The sequence below is a fragment of the Tinamus guttatus genome, unplaced genomic scaffold, assembly GCF_059628265.1.
Source record: "Tinamus guttatus ecotype Peru unplaced genomic scaffold, ASM5962826v1 Tinamus_guttatus_pri_ptg000150l, whole genome shotgun sequence".
Classification (NCBI taxonomy): Eukaryota; Metazoa; Chordata; class Aves; order Tinamiformes; family Tinamidae; genus Tinamus; species Tinamus guttatus.
Window position 1 is genome coordinate 13,964,781 of NW_028288684.1, and position 22,103 is coordinate 13,986,883.

Consider the following 22,103-nt stretch of genomic DNA (forward strand, 5'->3'; position numbering starts at 1 on the left):
CATTAATATTTCCAATAAAACGGCACAAGTTAATAAACATCCTAGATACATGCTACCTTCATCTGTTCAAGTTACAACATTTATTGATATAATATGGGTCACAAAATAAAGAAAATAGGAGACCGTATCACAGTTTTCGTCTCAGTCCCTACCGTCTCTCATTCATTTCTCTATTTGAAAAGAAAAGGAAAAAAAAAAAGAAAGAAAAAAAAAGAGAGAGAGACAAAAGGACTTCTTCCCCTGTCTTTGGAAAATCTCAGACATTCTGACCAGGAAGTACTGAGTGTATGTGGGAAATAAATAGTCCTTGAGCAGGAGACTCCAGATTCTCTTAGAGATTTTCCAAATCATTATTAGGGCCCCCAAAATCCTACTAAATCCACAGCCTACTGGGGATAACTGCTAATTGCTCCTGCAGAGGAATGGCTGGGAAAAGCATCAGCCTGAAGAAGATACAGTAAGAAGAAAGAAGGAAAGGAAAAAAAAAAAGAAAAAAAAAAGAAAAGAAAAAGAAAAAAAAAAAGACTTCTTACCCCCCCACCACCACTCAGAAGAAGGTACCAACAGGAAAAAAATAGAGCTGCCAAAACAAACTTGTCTACAGCAGGAGGCTTCTAACTGCTTTTGACAGGCACTACCACTAGTGGCAGAAGCTAGTGCTCTAGAGGCTCTGCACGGGCCAGTATCACTTTGAGGAGATTTGTGTAGCAGTGTTCAAGTGCTCAAGATTCCCTCTCCCATACAGAAGCAGAATTGACTACAGTTTATCAGCAGTGATGTGAAGAGCACCTGCATGTCTCTCTTGTCCTTATTTTCCTTTCAACAAAACTCAAAACTCACATTTTCCCATTTTCCAAAGTACTTGAATGTCTGTTTAGTACATGAAAGTGCTAATTGTTACTGTTCGTTATGGGAGCAGTAGTTCGAATGGAACATGTTATAAAGAGGGTAAAACTTTTCTAAGATCAGAGGAAGACTGAATAGTGAAATAATGAATGAGTTTAAAATACATACAGTGTTTTGCTCATTAGACATGGCAGAAGACATAGATCTTATTCATCAGAAACCAGCATAACAAGGCAGTATGCCAAGTAAGAAAATAAATTCGAGAAATCCTTGCCAAATTTCAAAGTATATCTAATCTACTTAAAATGAAGCCTAATCTGTTACATGGAGATACAATCTGCACCTCTCAGGTTCAGAGCCCCTCCCTGGGCCAACTCTAAAAAAAGAAAACATATTAACCACCCAAACAACTCAAATTAGGATATTAAGATAACACTTAAAGAAATGTTAAGTAATAGTAATAGTAGTAGTAGTAGTAGTAGTAGTAGTAGTAGTAATAATAATAATAATAATAATAATAATAATAATAATGAATTATTAAAGAACTCTGATATTGATGACAACAAATCCAGCCTTTGGTAGTTAAGCAATGCAGATTTCCCAAGAAGAGAATGCCACATGCCTCTATGATAATAGAGCCTGTGTCTGTACTAAAACAATTTTAGCTGCTTGGGCTTTTAGCGATTCTTTTAGATAAAAACACTGCTTAAATATAAGAAATATATGCTGATGAAATTAAATATTTTGTTCCTATTAGTCTGAACTGAAGACAGAACCAGAACAATAATGATGTTCCAACATCTATAGAGATGAAGGTTTGACTTGGTTGCGAGAACTATATTGTTTTCATTTCATTTTCTTTTCAAAATGAAGTGAAAATATAAGTCAAGCTCCATTAAGAAAAAAGAATATTTCATTCATATTTATTACCTACACTGCTTCCAAAACAGTCAGCACTGGTCTTGATAACAAATACATACACTGAAAATGTGTATAACTTCATTTCTTTTTGCTATCTCATTCAACCTCTCGCATTATTAAGCTGCCATCAAGAAAAATTAAAAATGCTCTAATTCAGCAGTTGAAAATTACCACATTTTTTACCCCAAAATAGGCAATGAACATCACATCTTTGTTTTATAATTGACTAGATAAGGGGCAAGAACATAATTCAATTAGTTTTGTCATACAGCTGTCTTTTTAAGACTTGAATCTGTGAAATAAGAGACCTATTAGTCAGGATAGTCTCATTTATCAGATGAGAGGATATGAGTCAGACTTGTGAAAAAGATACTGAAAGTAGTAGGCTCAATTTGGTCATACATACATATATATGTATATATAAAAACCCCCAAACATTTAAGAACTCCTAACCTACATTTCTCAGATTCAAAACTGGAAAACAAGAGAGGCTTATTTTTTCTACTTACTGTTCAAAACACCTACATTTTTTCACAATTACACACCTGTAGTCAGTTCACAGAACAGCTACAGTTAGCATTTGTTGAACAGATGACTTCCATATCTTCTATTGTGAGTATAATTTTGTTTGTTTGTTATATTATTTTTGTCTACAGTTCTAACTAGGTTATTCTTCAAGAGGTTACTAAAATGAAAGAAATAACAAATTGCAAATGCATTTCATCTCTAAGCTTTGTAAAGTTTTACAATTCATGATGAATAAGCAGCCAACGTATTATATGCAGACCAATGTGCATTAGTTGCAATTGTACTTTCTGGAACCTTGCTCCTAGTGAAAGAGTAGAAATTTAATTTGGATCATTACTTCAAAGTATATTTTATGCTGATCTTCAGCACTCAAATATATTTCTGGCTACACAGGAGCTGGGATGCAGATTGTAGTTCTGAGAACTAAAACTTTTTATGGACATAACTGAAATGAAGCAGTTTGCATAAAAATTAATATTTATTGTTTTTATTTTTTCTTTACTATCATCATTTAAGTCCTTGTACATAGGCAGAGATATATAAACGGAAACACACAATCTGTTCAGTATATCTACTGATTATCTAGATGTGTAGCCTCAGTCTGTGAACCAAATATTTATTTTTCTATTTTATTCTAAACAAAATTTTCACTCTTGCAGGCCAAAAGGATGACAGTAAATATACACTTTGACCTAGAGAAGTGTTCCAGAGCAAAATCAGTTCATCTGTCTAAAAAAGAAGCAAAAGAAGAAAAATTCACAACGATTTCCTTTGGAAAAGAGGGATGGAGAACTAAGTTGCCTCTTAATGGAGAATTAAGTTGCTTCTTACAACCATGATAAGCTCTTTAATATAAGTATTTAAAGGAAATACATATATAAAAGCTTGTCACTTCAGAAAGTAACTTAAAAAAAGAATGAAAAAGGCAATATTAAAATTTATTAACATTTTTTGAAAAAGCCCTGTCATTTGGCAAAACTGTCCAATGCTTTTACCAATTGCCTATTTCTCAGACTAATGTCTTAATCTACATTTTAAGAGACACTTAATACATAATCGTAGAATCATAGAACCATTATGGTTGGAAAAGACTTTTGAGACCATTAAGTCCAACCACAAACCCTTCAAGACCATGCCTACTAAACCATATCCCTAAGTGCCTCATCTATGTGTTTCTTGGCATTGCCAGGGATGGTGACTCCATCACTTCCCTTGGAAGCATGTTCCAATGCTTCACCGCTCTTTCCGTGTAGAAATTCTTCCCAATATCTAAACTGAACCTCCCCTGGTGGAACTTGAGGCCATTTCCTCTTGTCCTATCTGTAGTTATTCTGGAGAAGAGATTGACCTTTGCCTCACTACAACTTCCTTTCAGGTAGTTTTAGAGACTCCCCTGAGTCTCCTCCATACTAAATAACCCCAACCCCTTCAGCTGTTCCTCGTAACGTCTGTGCTCCAGCCCCTTCACCAGATTTGTTGCCCTTCTTTGGAGATGCTGTGGTGCCTCCATGTCTTTCTTGTAGTGAAGGATCAAAAACTGAACACAGTATTTGAGGTGTGGCCTCACCAGCACCGAGTACAGGGTGACAATCACTACCGTGGTCCTGCTGGCTACACTCTTCCTGACACAAGCCAGGAGGCCGTTGGCCTTCTTGGCCAACTAGGCACACTGATGGCTCATGTTCAGCTGGCTGTTGACCTACACTCCCAGATCCTTTTCTGCCACACAGCTCGCCAGTCGCTGGGCCCCAAGCCTCTAGCATTGCATGGGACTGATGTGACCAAAGTGCAGGATCCAGCACTTGGCCTTGTTGAACCTCATACGGTTGACCTCAGTCCATTGATTCTTGGAATCATTTCTGCAACTTTAAAAACAAAAGTGAAATAACAATGAAATACCAATATAAGCAAAAAATCCTGTATGATTTATACTAATAAATGATGCATTTATGCATATGGAGCATACTCCAAGTTCATTGATCACAATTCTACTATTAAATTTTTGGGCTGAATAGTTTACAGAATTTTAAAATAGCAAAATTCCTACTTTCCTGGTTGGATCACTTCAGAGTGGAAATGGGAAGAGGTGTGAACTTTCAGTCTAGTCTATATCGAAGGCTGGTGATGATCATCATCCAACAAGGCAGAGAAAAAAAAAAAAAGTAAGACAGCTCAACTAACTTTATCTTTAGGCCTATTTCTTCCCCAGAGCTGGAATATTCAAGATCTGCATGGCTCATAGGGTTTGAGCGGAAGGAAGGAAGGAAGGAAGGAAGGAAGGAAGGAAGGAAGGAAGGAAGGAAGGAAGGAAGGAAGGAAGGAAGGAAGGAAGGAGAGAAGGAAGGAAGGAAGGAAGGAAGGAAGGAAGGAAGGAAGGAAGGAAGGAAGGAAGGAAGGAAGGAAGGAAGGAAGGAAGGAAGGAAGGAAGGAAGGAAGGAAGGAAGGAAGGAAGGAAGGAAGGAAGGAAGGAAGGAAGGAAGGAAGGAAGGAAGGAAGGAAGGAAGGAAGGAAGGAAGGAAGGAAGGAAGGAAGGAAGGAAGGAAGGAACACACCTTTCAAATATATAAATGGAATTCACCATGTTCTGATTTGTGTCCATTGCATCTCTTATTGTTGTTCACCTCCAAAAGGAGTCTGGCTCTGTGTCCTTGGTATCTTCTGATCAGGTGCTTGTAGACATCAATAAGGTTTCCCTTTTGCTTTCTCTTCTCCAGGCTGAACAAGCCCAGCTCTCTCAGCCTCTCCTCATATGTCCTGTGCTCCAATCCTCCTCCAGCTTGGTGGCTACTGCTGAACTTGCTCTGATATGACCATGTCTTTATTGCACTGGAGGGCCCAGGACTGGACATAGTACTCCAGATGTGGCCTCACACATGTCAAACAGAGGGTGTGAATATCACCTCCCTCGATTTGCTGTCACTGTTCTTTCTAACATAGCCCAGGAGGCTGTTGGCTTGCTTTGCTTTAAGAGCAAATTGTTGACTCATGTTCAATTTCTTATCCACCAGAACCTTCAGGTGGATAAGAAATTCCTTCTGAACCTTTCCTGCAGAGCTGTTTCCTAGATAGACAATCCCGAGCCTAAATTGTTGTATGAGGTTATTCCATCCCAGGTGCAAGGCTGTATTTCATAAGGTCAGAATTCTTTCAGAACCTACCCCACATTTTTATGTCATCTATCTCATCCCCATGAATACACTTAAATCTTCTTGTTTAAATATTCTGGATTATTTTGTATCTATGTGAGAGTCTACTCCTTTTATTTTCTGTTCATCCTCTGATAAAAGATTCAGCAGAATACAAACCATGAAGGCAGGGCATCCTTATTCTATCACCTAGGAGGACAATGTCATTCATAGCTTTTTTTTTCTGAGGTTGCCTTGGATTGGGTCTTAGTCAATTAATGCATCTTCCTGTTCTTTCATCAAATTTCCATCATCCAAGTGAAATTGAATTGTACAAAAACTCTGATGGGGTATTAATCTTTTCAAAGGATAAATGAATTATTTTCAAAGACATTTAGACAATTTTCCAAATTGCTCAGGGTATTTGAAAAAAAAAAAGAAAAAAAAAAAAGGAGGCAAAGAGAATACAAAATAATATATTCCTAATTATTATTTCTACACACATCACAGGATACGTTAGGCTCCAAACATAAAATCATAGAGTTACAGAATCATTAAGGTTGGAAGGGACCTCTAGAGATCATTTAGTCCAACCCCCCTGCACACACAGAGTCACCTAGAGCATGTGGCAGAGGACTGCATCCAGGCAGATTTTGAAGATCTCCAGAGGAGATTCCACACCTCTTTTGGCAACCTGTTCCAGTACTGTGCCACCCTCACTCTTAAGAAATTTTTCCTGAAGTTCCTGTGGAACTTTTGGTCCTTCAGTTTGTGGCCGGTTCCTTTTGTCCTATCACTGGCCGCCACTGAAAAGAGGCTGGCCCCATCCTCCTCACTCCCTCAAACAAACGTGGGGTATGGAGGACACATGAAATCCTCCTAAACTAGAGTGACAAAACATCAGTAATTTATTTTACTAATGTTGAACTTTGTGATTTGCAGAGGATTTTCCCACAACTCAGTCTACACATTCAACTCCAAATCTGCTTTGGTAAAAGATTTCATATCTTCTACCAGTTGGGCAGAGCTATCCTATCAACTATTCTTTAAGAGAAATTTCCCTTTTTTTCTCCAGATGAATAAACCACACAGTAATCTTTCCAGACAGTCACTCTTTATTGTCTGGATTGTCTTGTCTGGATTGTCCATCCAGACAATCGCTCAAAAAAAGAATGAATAATCATTTACTTACTGTACATGTGTCACGATCCCTGATATTTCATAACTAGCAAATTACTTTCCCACATGTCAAAATAAGTAAGATATAGCAGTAAGGGCTTTACAATATGAAATTTTAAAATGAGAATGTTGGTCTACACTGGGATCATCCTTAGGCTGAAAGACAGAAAAACTTTAGGTCTACATTGACGCATTCCCCTACTGTTTTGATAGACTGATAGCTCTTGGTTACCTGTTTCTTGACTTCATAATTCTTATATGCTTGATTGTACAGAGTCAAAGAGTGATAAAAACAATTGCAATTTCCCATTCATGTTTTTAATTTTTCTCCTAATAATTAGTTTTTGATTGTTCCATCAAGGTCCTCCCTATGCAGTGCATATATTTAGTGAGTCACTGTCTCACGTCTTTAGTATCAATCACGATTAAAAAAAAATACTGCTTTTGCATGGGTCAAGACAGCTGTTCTTGTACCCTGACCTGGTTATTATTTGGATAATTGCATTCTGTACCATTTGAAAGCTTTTTTAGTGTTCTGGTGAAATAGAACATTCTTCATATGCTTTCCTAAGCTCCTGCTTACACTTTGGAACATTTAGTGTATTTCACCCATATCAACCTTGGCGAAATCCTGCATTAGTAACATCATGTTAAATGTATCAATTTCTCTGGTGTAAAAGGCCTCTATATTTAAGTCCCTGACAATTTCTATTTTAAGATGCATTTTGTATTTTTTATTTATTCGGGAACTGTTTTTGCTTTGTTTTCGTAATGGCTCCACAAGCACAGAGCTGCAGCTGAGATTCCGATTTCCTTTTGTATCAGCCATGGTCATGATTTTGGTCAACTGCATTTGCTCCCTATATTTATGTATAAGTGAATATAGCTAGATACATGACAATGAAAAAAGTGTCTTATAAACAATATAATATCTTTTTCTGGATTTTATATTGTGGAAATGTATTAGAGAAATCCTCTATTCCAGAATATAAATGATTTTTATATATCTGTTGTATCAAACATGGCAGCTTCTGATCACACTTTTTATCTTCCATCCCTTGTGATACAGAAACTTTGCATAAATATACTGTTAATTATTTTTCATCACATAAAATCAATAATATTTTTAAGCTATACTCAGTCTTCCCACTAAGGACAGACAAGTATGTTTTAAAAGACCACTCACAGAAAGAGGAGTGAGATCAGAAAGCAAACCTGCTAAAAAATCAGAAACTATAACTCATAATAGAAGAGTTGTAGGAAACACTCAATCCATGATTAAAAGACTAAATGAAAAGAAGTTCTTTTCTCTCTGATAACAAAATGCACAAATATAAACATAGAGATAGGAAGTTAAAAAAATTGTTTTATTATTTTCTTAATCTTAAATGTTCTCTGCTTTTCTAGTAAACTTTAAGATGCTTTATGGCTATAATTTTAAAGCCAGCATATCCAAAGATTCATTTTAAGGCAGAGTGACCTGCCTGCTGTTGCAGGCTACTGGAGCTCTAATTAAAAAGAACATCTCCTCACATGTGTCTAAACTTATTTCTACAAGCAAATACACTCCGAGTGAGTATTCCATCTATTAATCTTTTGTGTTATATGAGATTAACTGATTCTCTTTTTCCATAAGAGTTTTTTTTTCAAAATTCTTTTTATTCTATTATATATTTACCATAGCACTGGGGAGTTTTGATCAATGACAGAAAACTCTAAGAATGAGTATCACACCAGCAACAATAAATAACAGAATTAACTTGGCTATTTAACAAGAGGAATACTCTGGCCAGAGTTTCTGAAAATCAAGGAGTTACAGAGTCTAGTATCTCTAATAACATTGATAAAATTCCTTCTTTGGAGTTAGAGTATGAACCAGGTCTTTTTATGTCTTTTTATGTTTAGTAAAAGTAATGATGTTCAGATAGTAATTTTAAGTGAGCAGAAGAGGAGTTAGTAAAATGTGGAAGTTTTATTCTATACTAAGTAATATTTTCACTATCTGTTATGCAGTTTAAAATTTGGAGCAGTTCAGCTTAGATAGCCTACCAACCTTCAAAAAAATCATTTAATTAAATGGAGACCTCTTATTTTTTACATTCTGTATAAGCTATTCTCTTGATTTTATTTATAAAGGTCATGTGGTAATGTTAAATTTCTCCTGATGAAACATATTTTTTTTCTTACTCATTTAAGAAGCTGAGCTACCATCATGTTTTGAGGCTGTATCTCTCTTTCACTTTCTATTGTTTAGTATCATACATTCAAATAAATGCCTAGCAGACTTGTGGCTTAACCCTCTTTTCTTGTTGATTATTGAGTGATAAATTAAAATCTGATAGCATTTAAATTGAATGTCCATGATATGAAAGCAATCAAGTGTTTCCCTCATTTCCACATGTTTAGCTCTGCTGACCTGATACAAGCTCTACAATTCTTAGAGGAATGAGCACTGTAATGGTGTAAAGAGAGGTTTATGATAGCCCTTTGGCAAATTTCCACTTGTGAGTTCCTTGGCAATCTTTTCCCTGCTACTCTCAGTAGGAGTTAATGCTTCTTGCCCCTAGAATTTGGAATTACTTAGCCCTTTACGATCATCTAAATATGGAATGCTGGCTTTGACACCTTGAAAGAAGTTTACTATTAAGACATGCAATGGAACAAACTTGACAGTCCTTTAGGCTCCTTGGTAAATACTACTTTGACATTGCTATCTTTAAACAACATGCTTTAAAGGAACTTTATACCTGAAGAAACAAAAAAATGTTGGTCCCTTGCCAGCTGTTATGCTGAATGCCTTCACCAAATCTATTGCAGTTGTGCTGATGTATGTCACCTAAATATCTCGTTCAAACATGGAAAATATGTATGCCATTCTAAAATCCACTAATATGTGTACAGTCTTTTTCTTGTTTAGGAGATTGATTAGGCTAACACTATCTAGTACAACAAATATTTCAGTGGAGTAGTGAAAAAACCTCCCTATAGGAAGAGCTGACTTTTGAGATCTCAGATTGAGAGGCAAAAGTTTGAAGTATGTTTATAAAAGAATGTTGTTGCCTTGTTAGGCAAGTTGATGGAATTGGACATTGAATATGAAGGACTTACATGTATCCAATGTCCAGTGATCTCAGCGCAACACATAGTATAAGAGATAAAGTGTAAAGAAAATAACCTGGAACACCATGAGAACTGAAGCTCTAGAAATATGGTATGCAATGGATGAAGATTTAAGCATTGCTTCACTCTTTACCTAGTCAGAATGGGATGCAATAAGAAAGGACATAATCCAAAGATTGTTTCTGACATGCTTGATATGATGCCGTTTAGACATTTACATTTAACCTAGGGAAGGCTACATGAAAAGCAACTGATGAACACTGTATTTCACATAAAAATAAATATATGCCTTTAATCTGAGGTTATGTAAAGACATTGACAATGCAGAAGAGTTTGTCACTAATGTAAGACGGAAGAGCAAATTTTGAGACTCATTGAACAATGACAATGTGGTTGCATACCATGAAGAGGTAAGTCGAAGGTGGGAGAAAAACTCCAGAGCAGCAGAAAGATGCAGAACTAAACCTTGCTAAGATAATTTATTTTTTTTTGCACAAGAGCAAACTAAAAGAAAAGTCATGTTTACTTCCATCCCCATTGCAGAGCAACTTCAAAATCAGCTCTATTTCATCTAATTTATAAGCTGTTAAGTGCATGACTGCCATAGTTTGGGTTTAATTCTTGTTTATCTTTGTGTTGTATTTACTTGCATACTCAGAATTTCCCCTGAAGTTCTATCCAGATTTTTATCTCCTTTCCTATGATTACTTATGACTCAGAACTTAAGCAAGATATTTAACAATTCTGAATACCTACCAACTTTCAGAAATGCCAGTTTTGGTCTGGTGTCTATCTTGTTCCACTTAGCACCATGTGGTTCAACTGTCTCTATGTGACTGCTTTAAATGATGAAATACATATTTCACATACACTAATTATAGACAACTGTATTTTACATAAAGCACTAAGTGAGAATGATCTATGTCCTTTTTATCTTTTTCGTGATGTTGGGCAATAGACCAACAGAGACTTTTTGAGGAAGACAGTGAGTTGGAGTAAACGGTCTCAGTAGGCTTCAAAGGACATGCCCTTCGACACATGCCCAAGATGATGAATTCGTATAATTCGTTCTCATATCAGAGGATAAGGTGTTTGACGATGAGGATGTCATCCAGGAAACAGTTATGCTCTCTGTCGAGCGTAAAATCAGAAAGTATCTCTCTTCTTTTTCATCATCTCTTGCTCCTGTTTATTTTCTCAGCTACAGGCATACGATGCCTGCAGTTAAGTCTGAATTTGCCAAAGTATAAACAGACAAATAAAGCTAAATAAAATTAATTGTAGGACTTTTGTCCTAGAAGCAGCTATCACTTTCACGAATATAACTCTATGCACATCTATTCTCCCACCTTTGGACAATTTATAAAGATAAAATGTCTCTGAGGCCATTTCACCTCCAGTACCAATACTATCCCTGTGGCAACTTTAGTTCAAGAGATAATGTCCCCTGCGATTGGCTTTCTTTTCCTCATCTCCTTTTATAAATCTATTGTTTACTTCCTTTGCTTAATACTGTGCTGTTTACAGATCCCTTTACTTTTGCATTTCTGGTCACCGTTTTATTTAATAAGACAACAGCTTTGACAGATTATAAATCTTAATAGCTTATAAATCTTAATATTTTATAAATCTTAAACTAGCAAAGCAGCTAATTACAGACCACAGAGATTAACTATATTGTGGTAATCCTATGCTCAGAGGAAGGGACAGTATGTTTACACTGCACACTTTCCAAAAAGACTCTTGTAGAATTTGAGCCATTATAGTAGAACACACTGACGCTGTATTTTAAGGATTTAGGACTATATTGAGACCTCTTACTTTAGGTATCAATCTTGGATATTGCACTGCCAAAGAATTAGGTTGCAGAGTGCTTCAGATCGCAGAAGTCTTTTGTATTTTTAACAGAAAGGTCAGAGTCTCTGAAGAGCTCCCTAAGATGAACTGAACTGGCTGAGCTAATGTGCTCCGCAGGTGTCTCTGACTCTTACCTGATTGCACAAGGCTAATCACCTGCCTCTGATATGAACATTTGTGATCAGATCACATCCCTGACATTAAATGCTTTCATGACTTAGCTACTATTAAAAATTCATAATCTCTAATAAATGCATATTTAAAGTCTGCTGGCATCCCAATTACACTAGAATTTAGCAGTCTGGCTCAGGCTCTAAGTATTTATTGAACACAGAATACATCACAGAAGTACACATCTCCAGCATAACATACTGAGAATTAATGTTATTTGCATTTATCCTATACCAAATGTCAAAAATGATGGCTAATTTGAAGAGCAGAAATTGCAAAAGGCAAGTGTAGAGCTATTACATTTTGTTTACAAGAAATCCTTTTTGTGTTAGGAAGAGTGGTGCCACCAGGTCAAGGGAGATGATCCTTCCTCTGTGCTGAGCCCTGGTGAGGCCACACCAGCAGTGCTGTGTCCAGTGCTGGGCTCCCCAGTACAAGAGGGGTATGGAGCTACTGAAGAGGGTCGAGCACAGAGCTACAAAGAGGAGCATCTGCCTATGAGGAGAGGCTGAGAGCTGCGCCTGTTTAGCCTAAAGAGAGGTAATTTTACTAATGTGTATAAATACCTTAAGGGAGGTTGCCAAGAGACTGGGCTCAGACTCTTTAGTGATGGCCAGCCCCACTTGAATATGAGGAAAAACTTATCAACTATGAAGGTGACAGAGCCCTGGAACAGGCTGCCCAGAGAGGCTGTGGAGTTTCCTTCTCTGGAGATCTTCAAAATCCACCTGGATGCCACCCTGTGCCCCGTGCTCTGGGTGTCCCTGCTGGAGCAGGGGGTTGGACCAGATGATCCCCAGAGGTCCCTTCTGACCTCCGAAATTCTGTGATGCTGTATCATAACACAGGTGAAAATAAAACAAAGTTTTCAGATATTAACTTATTTCAAAGACCTTTTTTTTAAAAAAATCTTTTAAACTCTGTTTTCAGGAGCCTACGCAAAACAATGCTATGGCCACTATAAGAGAGATCTATGTGGACTAACTCAAGTGTAATCAGTCTGTCATATCCCAAATTTAAACATTACACACTAATACGGGGGGCACAGTCACAGGACTTTTAACACAAATGGAAGACATTTCTCCTTTAATCTGAGGAAAAAAAGGTGATTTTGTTGAGCTTCAGGCCATGCTTCAAGATTATTTAAAGAATAGATGTTCACAGAAAAAAAATGGACATTTGACACGTGCAATACCTGCATGAGAAGGTTATACTTTTATTGTTTTCTCATACCTCATTTTTCTTTTTTAAATCAACATTGCTATTTTAAATATCTTGGAGAGTCTATGAAAAAAATCTAGAGCTTAAAAATACTAGGTTGAATATTCAAACAAATGCTCAAGAACTGTTTAAAAAAAATAATGCAACCTTACAGCATTATAATGATGACAGTTGTCAGTACAATTATATTATTGTACCTGGTCACATTTTACATGGGAATTGTGCTGCAAAGCAAGGCACTTGTGGAATCATATTAAGCGCAGCTTTTACTATTTCCATAGATTTAAACAGGGCTAGTAAAAACTTAAAAAAAAAAGAGTCTGAGCTCCCAAATACTACATTTTCAAGTTTTCACTTCAATTGAGTACAATAGCATCAATCAAACCCTCCAATAAATTTTACAGTTTGATCTGAAATAGGAGTATTCTGATGTAAAAATCTATTCATTTTATTTGCTTTTAGTAAAAATGTACTGAATATAAAAAGGTCATTCCTAGGTTGGAATTTAAAATTCATATGAAAACTACAAAGATGCAAAAACACTTGTTTCTTTGCACAAACTTTTAGATATTGTTGAAAAAAACTAGTATTTAAAAAATACAAACAGTCCTGGGAAATACCATATAAAAATCAGTGTATTTTCCATAATGTTGACTGCAACCCACAATATCAAAATTACAGCAACATTGTAATGTCAATACATTTGATAGCATGTGCCATTAAATACTCTTATGGAAAGACATCTGTGATATCAAAGTAATTTCATGGAAAGCATCAGAATGATCTGAGAATACCTGATGATGATGGAAATGAATGAAGGCTAAGAACAGAACAATAAGAGGAGATTCTGTGTGATTAGTGAAAGCTTATGGAAATTACATGAAGTCAATGTGAATCAAAGTCCTATAAGTGATCTAAAGACAAAGAAGACAGAATACCTTCTCTTTAAAGAATTCAAATTCAGCATAATTTTTACATTATACAATTTAGTATATTTCACATATAAAAATTAAATTAGAAATGACAATAGGGAACATACGCAAGATCCAACTGTTAACATTTAGCTAAAAAATGCGAACAGCAAACTGCTCTGTTTTTGGTGAATTTTCAAATATTTAAAATCAGATGGATTTGTCAGTATAAAATTGTAGTAGTCAAGTCACTAGAAGCAGGGAGTTGCGCTTGCAGAAAACACTCCACCCACTTTCCTGCATCCCGTCATCTGAGGCTTGGTACATTTCCCCAGCCCGAAGCAGCAGTGAGGAGCCAGGTCACTGTGAGGAGACCAATCTTTGGAGCACATTTCTGTAATGAGGCAGGCCATGAATGCATATGGAAAAATGGAAATGAGAAAGTAAAGGACAATGACAATAAACAGAGATGACAATTAGCTGACTGTGCTTTAAAATAGTTTCAGATGAACATGGCCATGATACTGGAGACGAACTTCTGTCTCTTCTGAGAAAAGGAAGGCATGGGAAATGGGACAAACACTGAAAAACAGAAACTCATTAGCCAGAGAAGAATTTCAAACTATTATTTTTTAAAAATATCATAGTACAATTATACATTTTGAGCCCATTCTTTTAACTTCTGCTTCACTGGTATAGTTTTGGAAGCCATCTTATTTTGTATTTGCTACTTATGGATCAAATAATTCTTTCATCCACATCTAATCCACAATTTTCTCCGTAATTCCAACTTTGTTAGACCGAAGCCAATATCTCTATAAAGGTGTCCTGTATGATTTCTACTGGTAGCTTTTAGGACATGGATAAGCCCAGGAAAAAAAAAACAAACAAACAAACAAAAAAACCCAACTTCTTCATGAATCCAAAATACCCAATTCTACTCAGAGTCACGAGAACCAGTTCTAGGCAATTCATCCACAGCATCTTTTAAAGCTTTCAAAGTTTATTTTCTCGCAGTTCTTTTTAAGGCAAACTACATGAATTAATCTTACACAATAGATATGCATCCCATTGAACATAATGAGTTCTACCACCAGGCCACTTTCTTACACAGAGTACCAGCCGGCTATCAGCAGGCAACAACTTATGGTTGGAACCAACTTGGGCTGCATTAGAACTTGTTGTATTCACCGTAGCTGGCGAGGTTCTGGAAAGCAGGTCCTCTTCCGATTCATCCTGACAAAAATAATTATGGAGAATATTCCAAGCGGGGAAGGCTCCGCTGTCCAAGGCGGAGGGGGCGGCGGGGCAGGGGCGCGGGGCGGGCGGGGGCGTGGTGAGCGCGGGAGCCCGCGGCGCCGCGCGGCGAACGCGCCAAACGCGGCGAACGCGCCAAACGCGGCGGCTGCCGGAGGAGGCGCCGGGGCTGCCGGCTCCGCTCCCGCCGCCGCTCCGGCCCCTCGCACACGCGCTGCTCCCTTTTGCTGCTCGGGACGAGCCGCCCCCTGCGCGGGCAGCGCCCGCGCCATGTGAGCGGGCGGCGCAGCCGTCGGGCACGTCCAGGATGTGAGGAGCAGCCCGGGAGCGGTAGCGGCGCCTCAGCGCGGGGCCAGCATGACCGAGGTGAAGGCTAAGGACCCCGGAGCGCCTCCGTCTGCCAGGGACGGGGCGGTCCTGCTGCAGGGCCACCCCGGCCGTGACCCCTTCCGCAGGGAGGCAGAGGCCGCCGACATCTCCCTGGACGGGCTGCTCTACCCCAAGAGCAGCGACGAGGAGGAGGACGAGGAGGACGAGGAGGAAGAGCCGCCGGGGGGAGAGGAACGCGAGTCCCTCCCGTACCGTCCGGGCAGCGGCTCCCTCTCGGATAAGGACTCGCTGGACAGCGTCCTCGACACCTTCCTGGCCCCGGCGGCTCATGCGAGCTCCGCCCTCGCCGCGGCGCCCTGGTCCTTCTTCGGACCGGAGCTCGCGGAGGTGCCCGGCGCGCCCATGAGCCGCTGCTCGGAGCAGCGGGCGGGAGACGCGGCCCTCGGGGCGGCCGCGCAGCCCCCGCCGCGACCTGCCCCGCTGTGGCCGGACGGCGACGCCGCGAAGCCGCGGCCGGCGGGGGGCGGCGCGGAGGGCCCCGCCGCGGCTGCCAAGGGCAAAGCGCTCGCGGCGCTGCCCGGCGAGGAGCGCGGCTTCCCCGGCCGCCTCGAGCAGGACGGCGGCAGCCTGGCCCCGGCGCCGGCCCCCGCGGCCTCCCCGCCGGCGGCGGAGCCCGGGCAGGACTACGTGCACGTGCCCATCCTGCCGCTCAACTCGGCCTACCTGGCGTCGCGCACGCGGCAGCTGCTCGACGTGGAGGAGTTCGAGAGCGGCGCCTTCGGGCCGCGCGCCTCGACCGCCGCCGACTTCGCGGACTTCGCGTACGCGGCGGCCGCCGAAGGCAAGGAGGGGGCCTTCGCCTACGGCGACTTCCAGCCCGCGCTGAAGATCAAGGAGGAGGGCAGCGGCGCCTACCTGGCCGCCAAGGGCGCCGCGGGCCCCGCCGACTTCGCGCAGCACCCGCGGGCCGGCCAGGACTCGTCGCTCGAGTGCGTCCTCTACAAGACCGAGTCGGCGCTCCTGGCCGGCGCCTACGGCCCCGCGGCGGCGGCGGGAGGGCCCGACAGCCTGCCCTCCACCTCCGCCTCCGCCTCCGCCGCGCCGCCGGGCCTCTACCCGCCGCTCGCCCTCAACGGCCACCAGCCCCTGGGCTTCCCGGCGGCCGTGCTGAAGGAGGCGCTGCCGCCGCTCTGCCCGCCCTACCTCGGCTACCTTCGGTGAGTGGCCGCGCGGGCGCCGCGGACGTCGGGTGCCCGGTGCCGCGGCCCGTTGGGCGCGTTGGGTGCCGCGGCGCGTTGGGCGCTCTCCGTGTCGCGGCCGTTAAGCGCCCATGGAAGATGCTGAGGCCAGTAAGTCCGTTTTGCCCGTCTAAACTCCGTGTGACGGCTTTAAAGAGCAGTCGTAGCTGGCTGCTGTTTTGTCCGTGCGCTGGGGAAACACAGCTCGTGTGTGGAGCGCGCTGTGAGGCATTTTGCTGTGTAACTGATAACATTTAGCTTTGTAACTGATACATTTAAAAATCTTTCAGGCGCAGTTCTGATTTGAGAAAAGTAGCATTTTTATCTTGTAACTGTTCATTACTACGTAATGTCTTAGCAAGTAATAAGTTGTGAAGAACGGAGGAGCAGGGTGTTTTGCAGACTGTGTTGTAATCCATACATAGACAGTAATTATAAATGTCTAAATATTCTTTAAAATATCTCTTCCTGATTTGAGAAGAAAAGCAGTAATTTCACACACAAACAAAAGACGCCCGAAACGTTTCAAATATGTATATAGATTTGTTAGAATGAAGTGGCTTACTGTGATTCCAAGGTGTTATGCATTACATAGGGAGGTGTATGAATATATATATACACCAATACTACAGCCTCAACAGAAATCCGTGGGTATTTTAACATATGAAGATTAAGTAGATTAGTGGGTTTTTTGTTTGTTTATTTTTTCTTGCAAAAAAATTTGGAAGTTCTTTTCTTAGCTCTCCTTAATGTGCCCTTCAAACCTAGTTGTTGGGCAGATGGCTGAAGCTGCACGGGAGAAGACAAACTGATTTGTAAAGATTTTTTTCTAGCTGAGATAAATTGTTCCTATGTGAAAGGAGCTTTTGAAATTCAGTTTATTTCTATTTGATTCTGTTTCTCTACCATTCTGTGCTGAGGAAAAAGTATTAAAAGCAGTAGGACTTTACTCAAAAGGGTTGTTGGCCTGAGGGAAGGTGAACATTCTGACAAGTTCCTAGATTTTTACCTTCTTTGGCTAATGAAGATTAGAATACTACTTTGACCAATATGCGAGCTTTTTTATGACTTGGCATATTTTATAAATGTAACTCCTAGTATAGAGAAGCCCGTAAATGGAAATGCAGTCATACTTGGATTTTCTTATTTTTTTTTCTTGTTGTCCTCCTGAGGTTTGGTTACAATTTTTTTAAAAATGAAGTTTTAAATATAAAACTAATTAATACAGGTAGCTGTCACAAATTAACTTATCTGTCACAAATCTAAGTATGTAATTTCTCTTAATCCTTTTTCTTTCAAAGGCCAGACACAGAAACCAGCCAAAGTCCTCAGTACAGCTTTGAATCCTTACCCCAGAAGATTTGCCTCATCTGCGGTGATGAGGCGTCTGGTTGCCACTACGGAGTACTTACCTGTGGAAGTTGTAAAGTCTTCTTTAAAAGGGCAATGGAAGGTACTATATGATACCATTGTTCCTAGTTACTTGAAATACTTCTTTATAGGCATTGCAAAGAACATAACTTCTAGCAATTGCTGAAACAGATCTTTATTGGTGTAGTTAGGGCTTTCTGTATTTGCTGTTTTGGCAACTCTATTTAAAGTATTGCAGTGAATACTAAATTCTTTCCTGACTGATTTTAATAGCATTATTTTTTTTTTTACTTTTATTAGTTGCCATTTATCACTTACTCTTTCTGAGTAGGCAGAAGTTCATAACAATCTTTCATATTGCCCAGTTTAATTTAAAAAGTTTGAGTGATAATCAAATAAAATGTTCATTCTGTTTTTTAAGTCCTGAGGCATTTTTCTTGCTTGCAAAGTGAAGAATCTGGCCTCCTGAGTTTTATGGAAGAATTTCATGTTTTACTGAACTATTTAAGTAATAATAATAAATAATATTTCAATAAATAAAATTTAAGTAATAATAAATGGGTTTGACTTTTGTTCCAGCTAACCATTAATTAACTAAGGCAAGCTGCAGGTTTAATAAGACAACAGTAAGATTACTTATACTTATTTTTTCATTTTTAGTTATATTATGTGACTTGAGGTCATTGTCAATATATGCCTGCTGAGGTTATATAAATCTTGTACAAATACAAGAACCGATTTCTAAAGTTCAGCCAATATATAACAACTGTGCCTACATCTTATGCTGTGTCTCCTTTTCTGTGGCTATAATCTAACCCATTAGAACTAGGATATTAAGGTTTCTTTTCCATATACTTATCAAAATTGTTATTACAGTGTATAGATTTCCTCAAAATAATAAAAAAAATCCTTCCTAAGTTTTCTTGTTATGATATAGAGCTTATTGAACGTTATAGACTTAATTTACCTTCCAATGAAGAGGCATATGAATACTGAGAAATTAAGAGTTTAGGGAAATAACGTTGTTTAGATTTTGTTGTTGTTGTTTTAGGATGCTGTTATTTTCTAGCTTAAGCATACATGCACATTTGTCTTTATATTTCCAGTATAAGGACACTAGACTATGTGGACTTTGGAGTTACTGCAGCATTTTTTTTTCTTCAATACATTTATGAGGGGTATAAGAAACAGTCACTAAAACATGTATATTAGGTGGTTTTGCTTCACATACTTCACTTTTTTTTTTTTTTTTTCCCTTTTGGAGAATCAGCCATATACTTAAAAATGCAAAGCAAGGAAATGAAGTTTTAAGAATGTGCATAATTAATGAATGCTATATTTTTAAAAAGTTTATTTATTCACTTTTCAACTCTACAGTTATATATATATATATATATATTTCTTTTCTATTTATATTTGATTTCCATTCAAATTTAATCTCTTTCCTAAGTCAGTTTCACTACTTGTACAGAAGGTGAGCCTGCTCAAAAATGCATTTTGTTAATGTTCAACATAAGTATCTTATTGATAAATATTAAGAAGATATAAATTGGTAGTAGTAGCATCTTAATCAAAGTTTGTTTTTGCTAGTTATTTACAGGAAGTATGTATTTGTAGAATTTTACAGGATCTAGAATGTACACATAAAGTGAAAGAAGAGGTCAGCATTTACTCAAAATACATATGCTTTACATAGCATCTTCATATTCATTTTTAAGTGATTGCAAAGAGTGAGAATATTGTGAGAAAAGGCATTGATTTCTTTATTAAAAATATTCGAAGAATGGACAATACCTCAGAACGGGGACTAAAGCAAGGAAAAGTATAGCCCATGAATCTTAAGGGAAAGCTTGACAGAAAAAAGCAGCATGACCAAGCCTTTCAGATACATAGTTATTCATAGGTACGTGGCTTTTTCTAGAAGGTGTAAGTCTATGGAGAATTCTAAAAAAGTCAGACTTCCCATTTTAACTGAAGCATAGGATATGATAGTTAGCATTGAAATAATCTCATTTATGGATAAATGCCTTGTTTCCCTCTGGTTTAGGTGTTCTTCACTTTTAGCTTGATATCAGAAGTAAGGGTGATAGAATACTCTCTGGGGGAAAAAAGAGGATTTTTATTGCAAATCCAGTAGAAAATGGTATTTGAAAGTTTACAATAGTAATTGTGTAATTTGAGCATATTTTTAATGAAAAATGTCTCCATGCCTATCATTTCTTGAAGTGAGAATGTATTATTTAACCTTTATGTTTAGGTAGTACTATTACAGACATAGCTATTTTGTTTTTAAAAATAATAGTTCTTGTAAATAAGACCTTAAACTTTGTGATGCAAATTCATAGTCATGATTCCACTTTAGATTTACTTTGCATAAGAACTTATTACAAGAAATAATATTAAAATCAGAACTAGAAATTTGCTACTTTTTGGATTTTCTCTATTTAGATGACTTTCATATATTATGAAGCTTTCAAAAGCATAATATAGAGGGACAAAGCATAGTGCCATATCATTTGTTGAGAAATGTCTATTTTAAAAAATCTATTTAGTCTCAAATATGCTTGCTGTTTCCAGCCTTTGTCATCTTCCGGTTCACACACCACTTATTTTAACTCTCTTTTTGTGAGTGGAAATTACCTTATTAATGAAATGTTCCCTTTGTGTTAAAAGGAGTCATTACATTATCCAGAAAACTCTACTTTTCATCTCTGATCTTTCAGAATGAAAGTCAAGTCGTAATATTCAGAACAAACAATTATTTAAGGCCATACAGGTGAACCTAGAAATATTTCTACAGCAAGTAAGATTTAATCATTCATTTGATTACAAACAGCAAAGATTTACAATGTAATTAATCCATCAGTTTTCACATTTTAACAGTGAACTGGAACTGTTTTAAGATCACTAACATGAAAGTGTAGGTTTAGAATAAATTATTTTGGATTGTTTGTTGATAGTGAATAGTGAATGTCTGTTCATAATGAATTGTAGAATATGCTGGATAGTTTCAGTTGCTGGATTCTTGATTTCTGTATGTTGATGTGATCATAAAGAAAAAGATGTTAGTACAACATGTATACTTTACCCTAAACAGCATCTTGAAGAGAAATAGGTTAACCAAAGGCAGTTCAGTTCCTTAGAAAAAAATATTCATTTTTTAATCGGCTTTGAATTAATTTTTTGCCCAATTTTAACTCTTCATGCAAGTTGTAATATTTTCAGGAGTAAGTTTTATATTTCTGGAAAGACTTTTTAAGGGAAAGACTATAGTAAATATATGATTAGTGAATACATAATACAATTTTCAGACCTCGAGCAACAGCTTTTAAAAGCATCTGAAAAAAAACGAGTACATTTTTGGGGAAATCAGATAGGAAAAAAAATAATGCTGCAAATAGGAAGAAGAGCTAAGGAAAAGATAAGGATAGTTAAGGGTAAGTATTGAGTTTTTTGATTTGTTTTATTTCATGAAACATTACCTTTCTTGTCAGTGAGTTGAAAATGAGGTTGTGGAGTCTCCTTCTCTGGAGAGCTTCCAAGCCTGTCCGGATGTCACCCTGTGCCCCGTCCTCTAGGTGTCCCTCTGAAGCAGAGGGGTTGGACTAGATGTCCCTTCCAACCTTAAGCATTCTGTGATTCTGTGATTCTTTTCAATACCAAATTGCCAGAATCTTTAATAATATCTATCAAAGATATCTTTGTAAAGTCATGCAGGACAACAGTAATTAAATTATGTGCATAAAAGCATGGTAAAATTTATGCCCTAGAGAGCATCGAAGAATTCAAAAGTCTCCTTTGCAGCTGTTTTACTGATGAAATGTGCAAATTACATAGATCCTGAAAATAAAGTGTTGTCTTTCCTATATAAAGTCCTCCTACTACTGTTTGTTATATTTTTTAATAATCTTTATATAAGGTGTTTATTTCCTTTCATCTTTGTTTATATTACTTTGATTTATAGTGAAAAGTAGGTCCCCAAATCTGCAGAGTTTGAGGCTAACATTAGTATTACAAATATGTAGATT

The 22,103-nt window shown here is 38.4% G+C and overlaps 1 protein-coding gene across 2 annotated transcripts in view; it reads left to right on the top strand.

Moving 5' to 3' along the window:
* Positions 1–15,484: 15,484 nt before the first annotated feature.
* PGR (progesterone receptor) overlaps positions 15,485–22,103 on the top strand; it is a 29,291-nt gene continuing 22,672 nt past the window's right edge. Inside the window, exons 1-3 of one of the 2 annotated variants that reach the window (XM_088522334.1) lie at positions 15,485–16,031; positions 16,131–16,683; positions 18,006–18,157. In XM_088522334.1, the coding sequence (XP_088378460.1) occupies positions 15,494–16,031; positions 16,131–16,683; positions 18,006–18,157 (1,243 nt within the window). In that variant the 5' untranslated portion in view covers positions 15,485–15,493. Of the gene's footprint in view, positions 16,684–18,005; positions 18,158–22,103 lie in introns of both variants that reach the window. The other variant, XM_088522333.1, reaches the window with a different exon arrangement.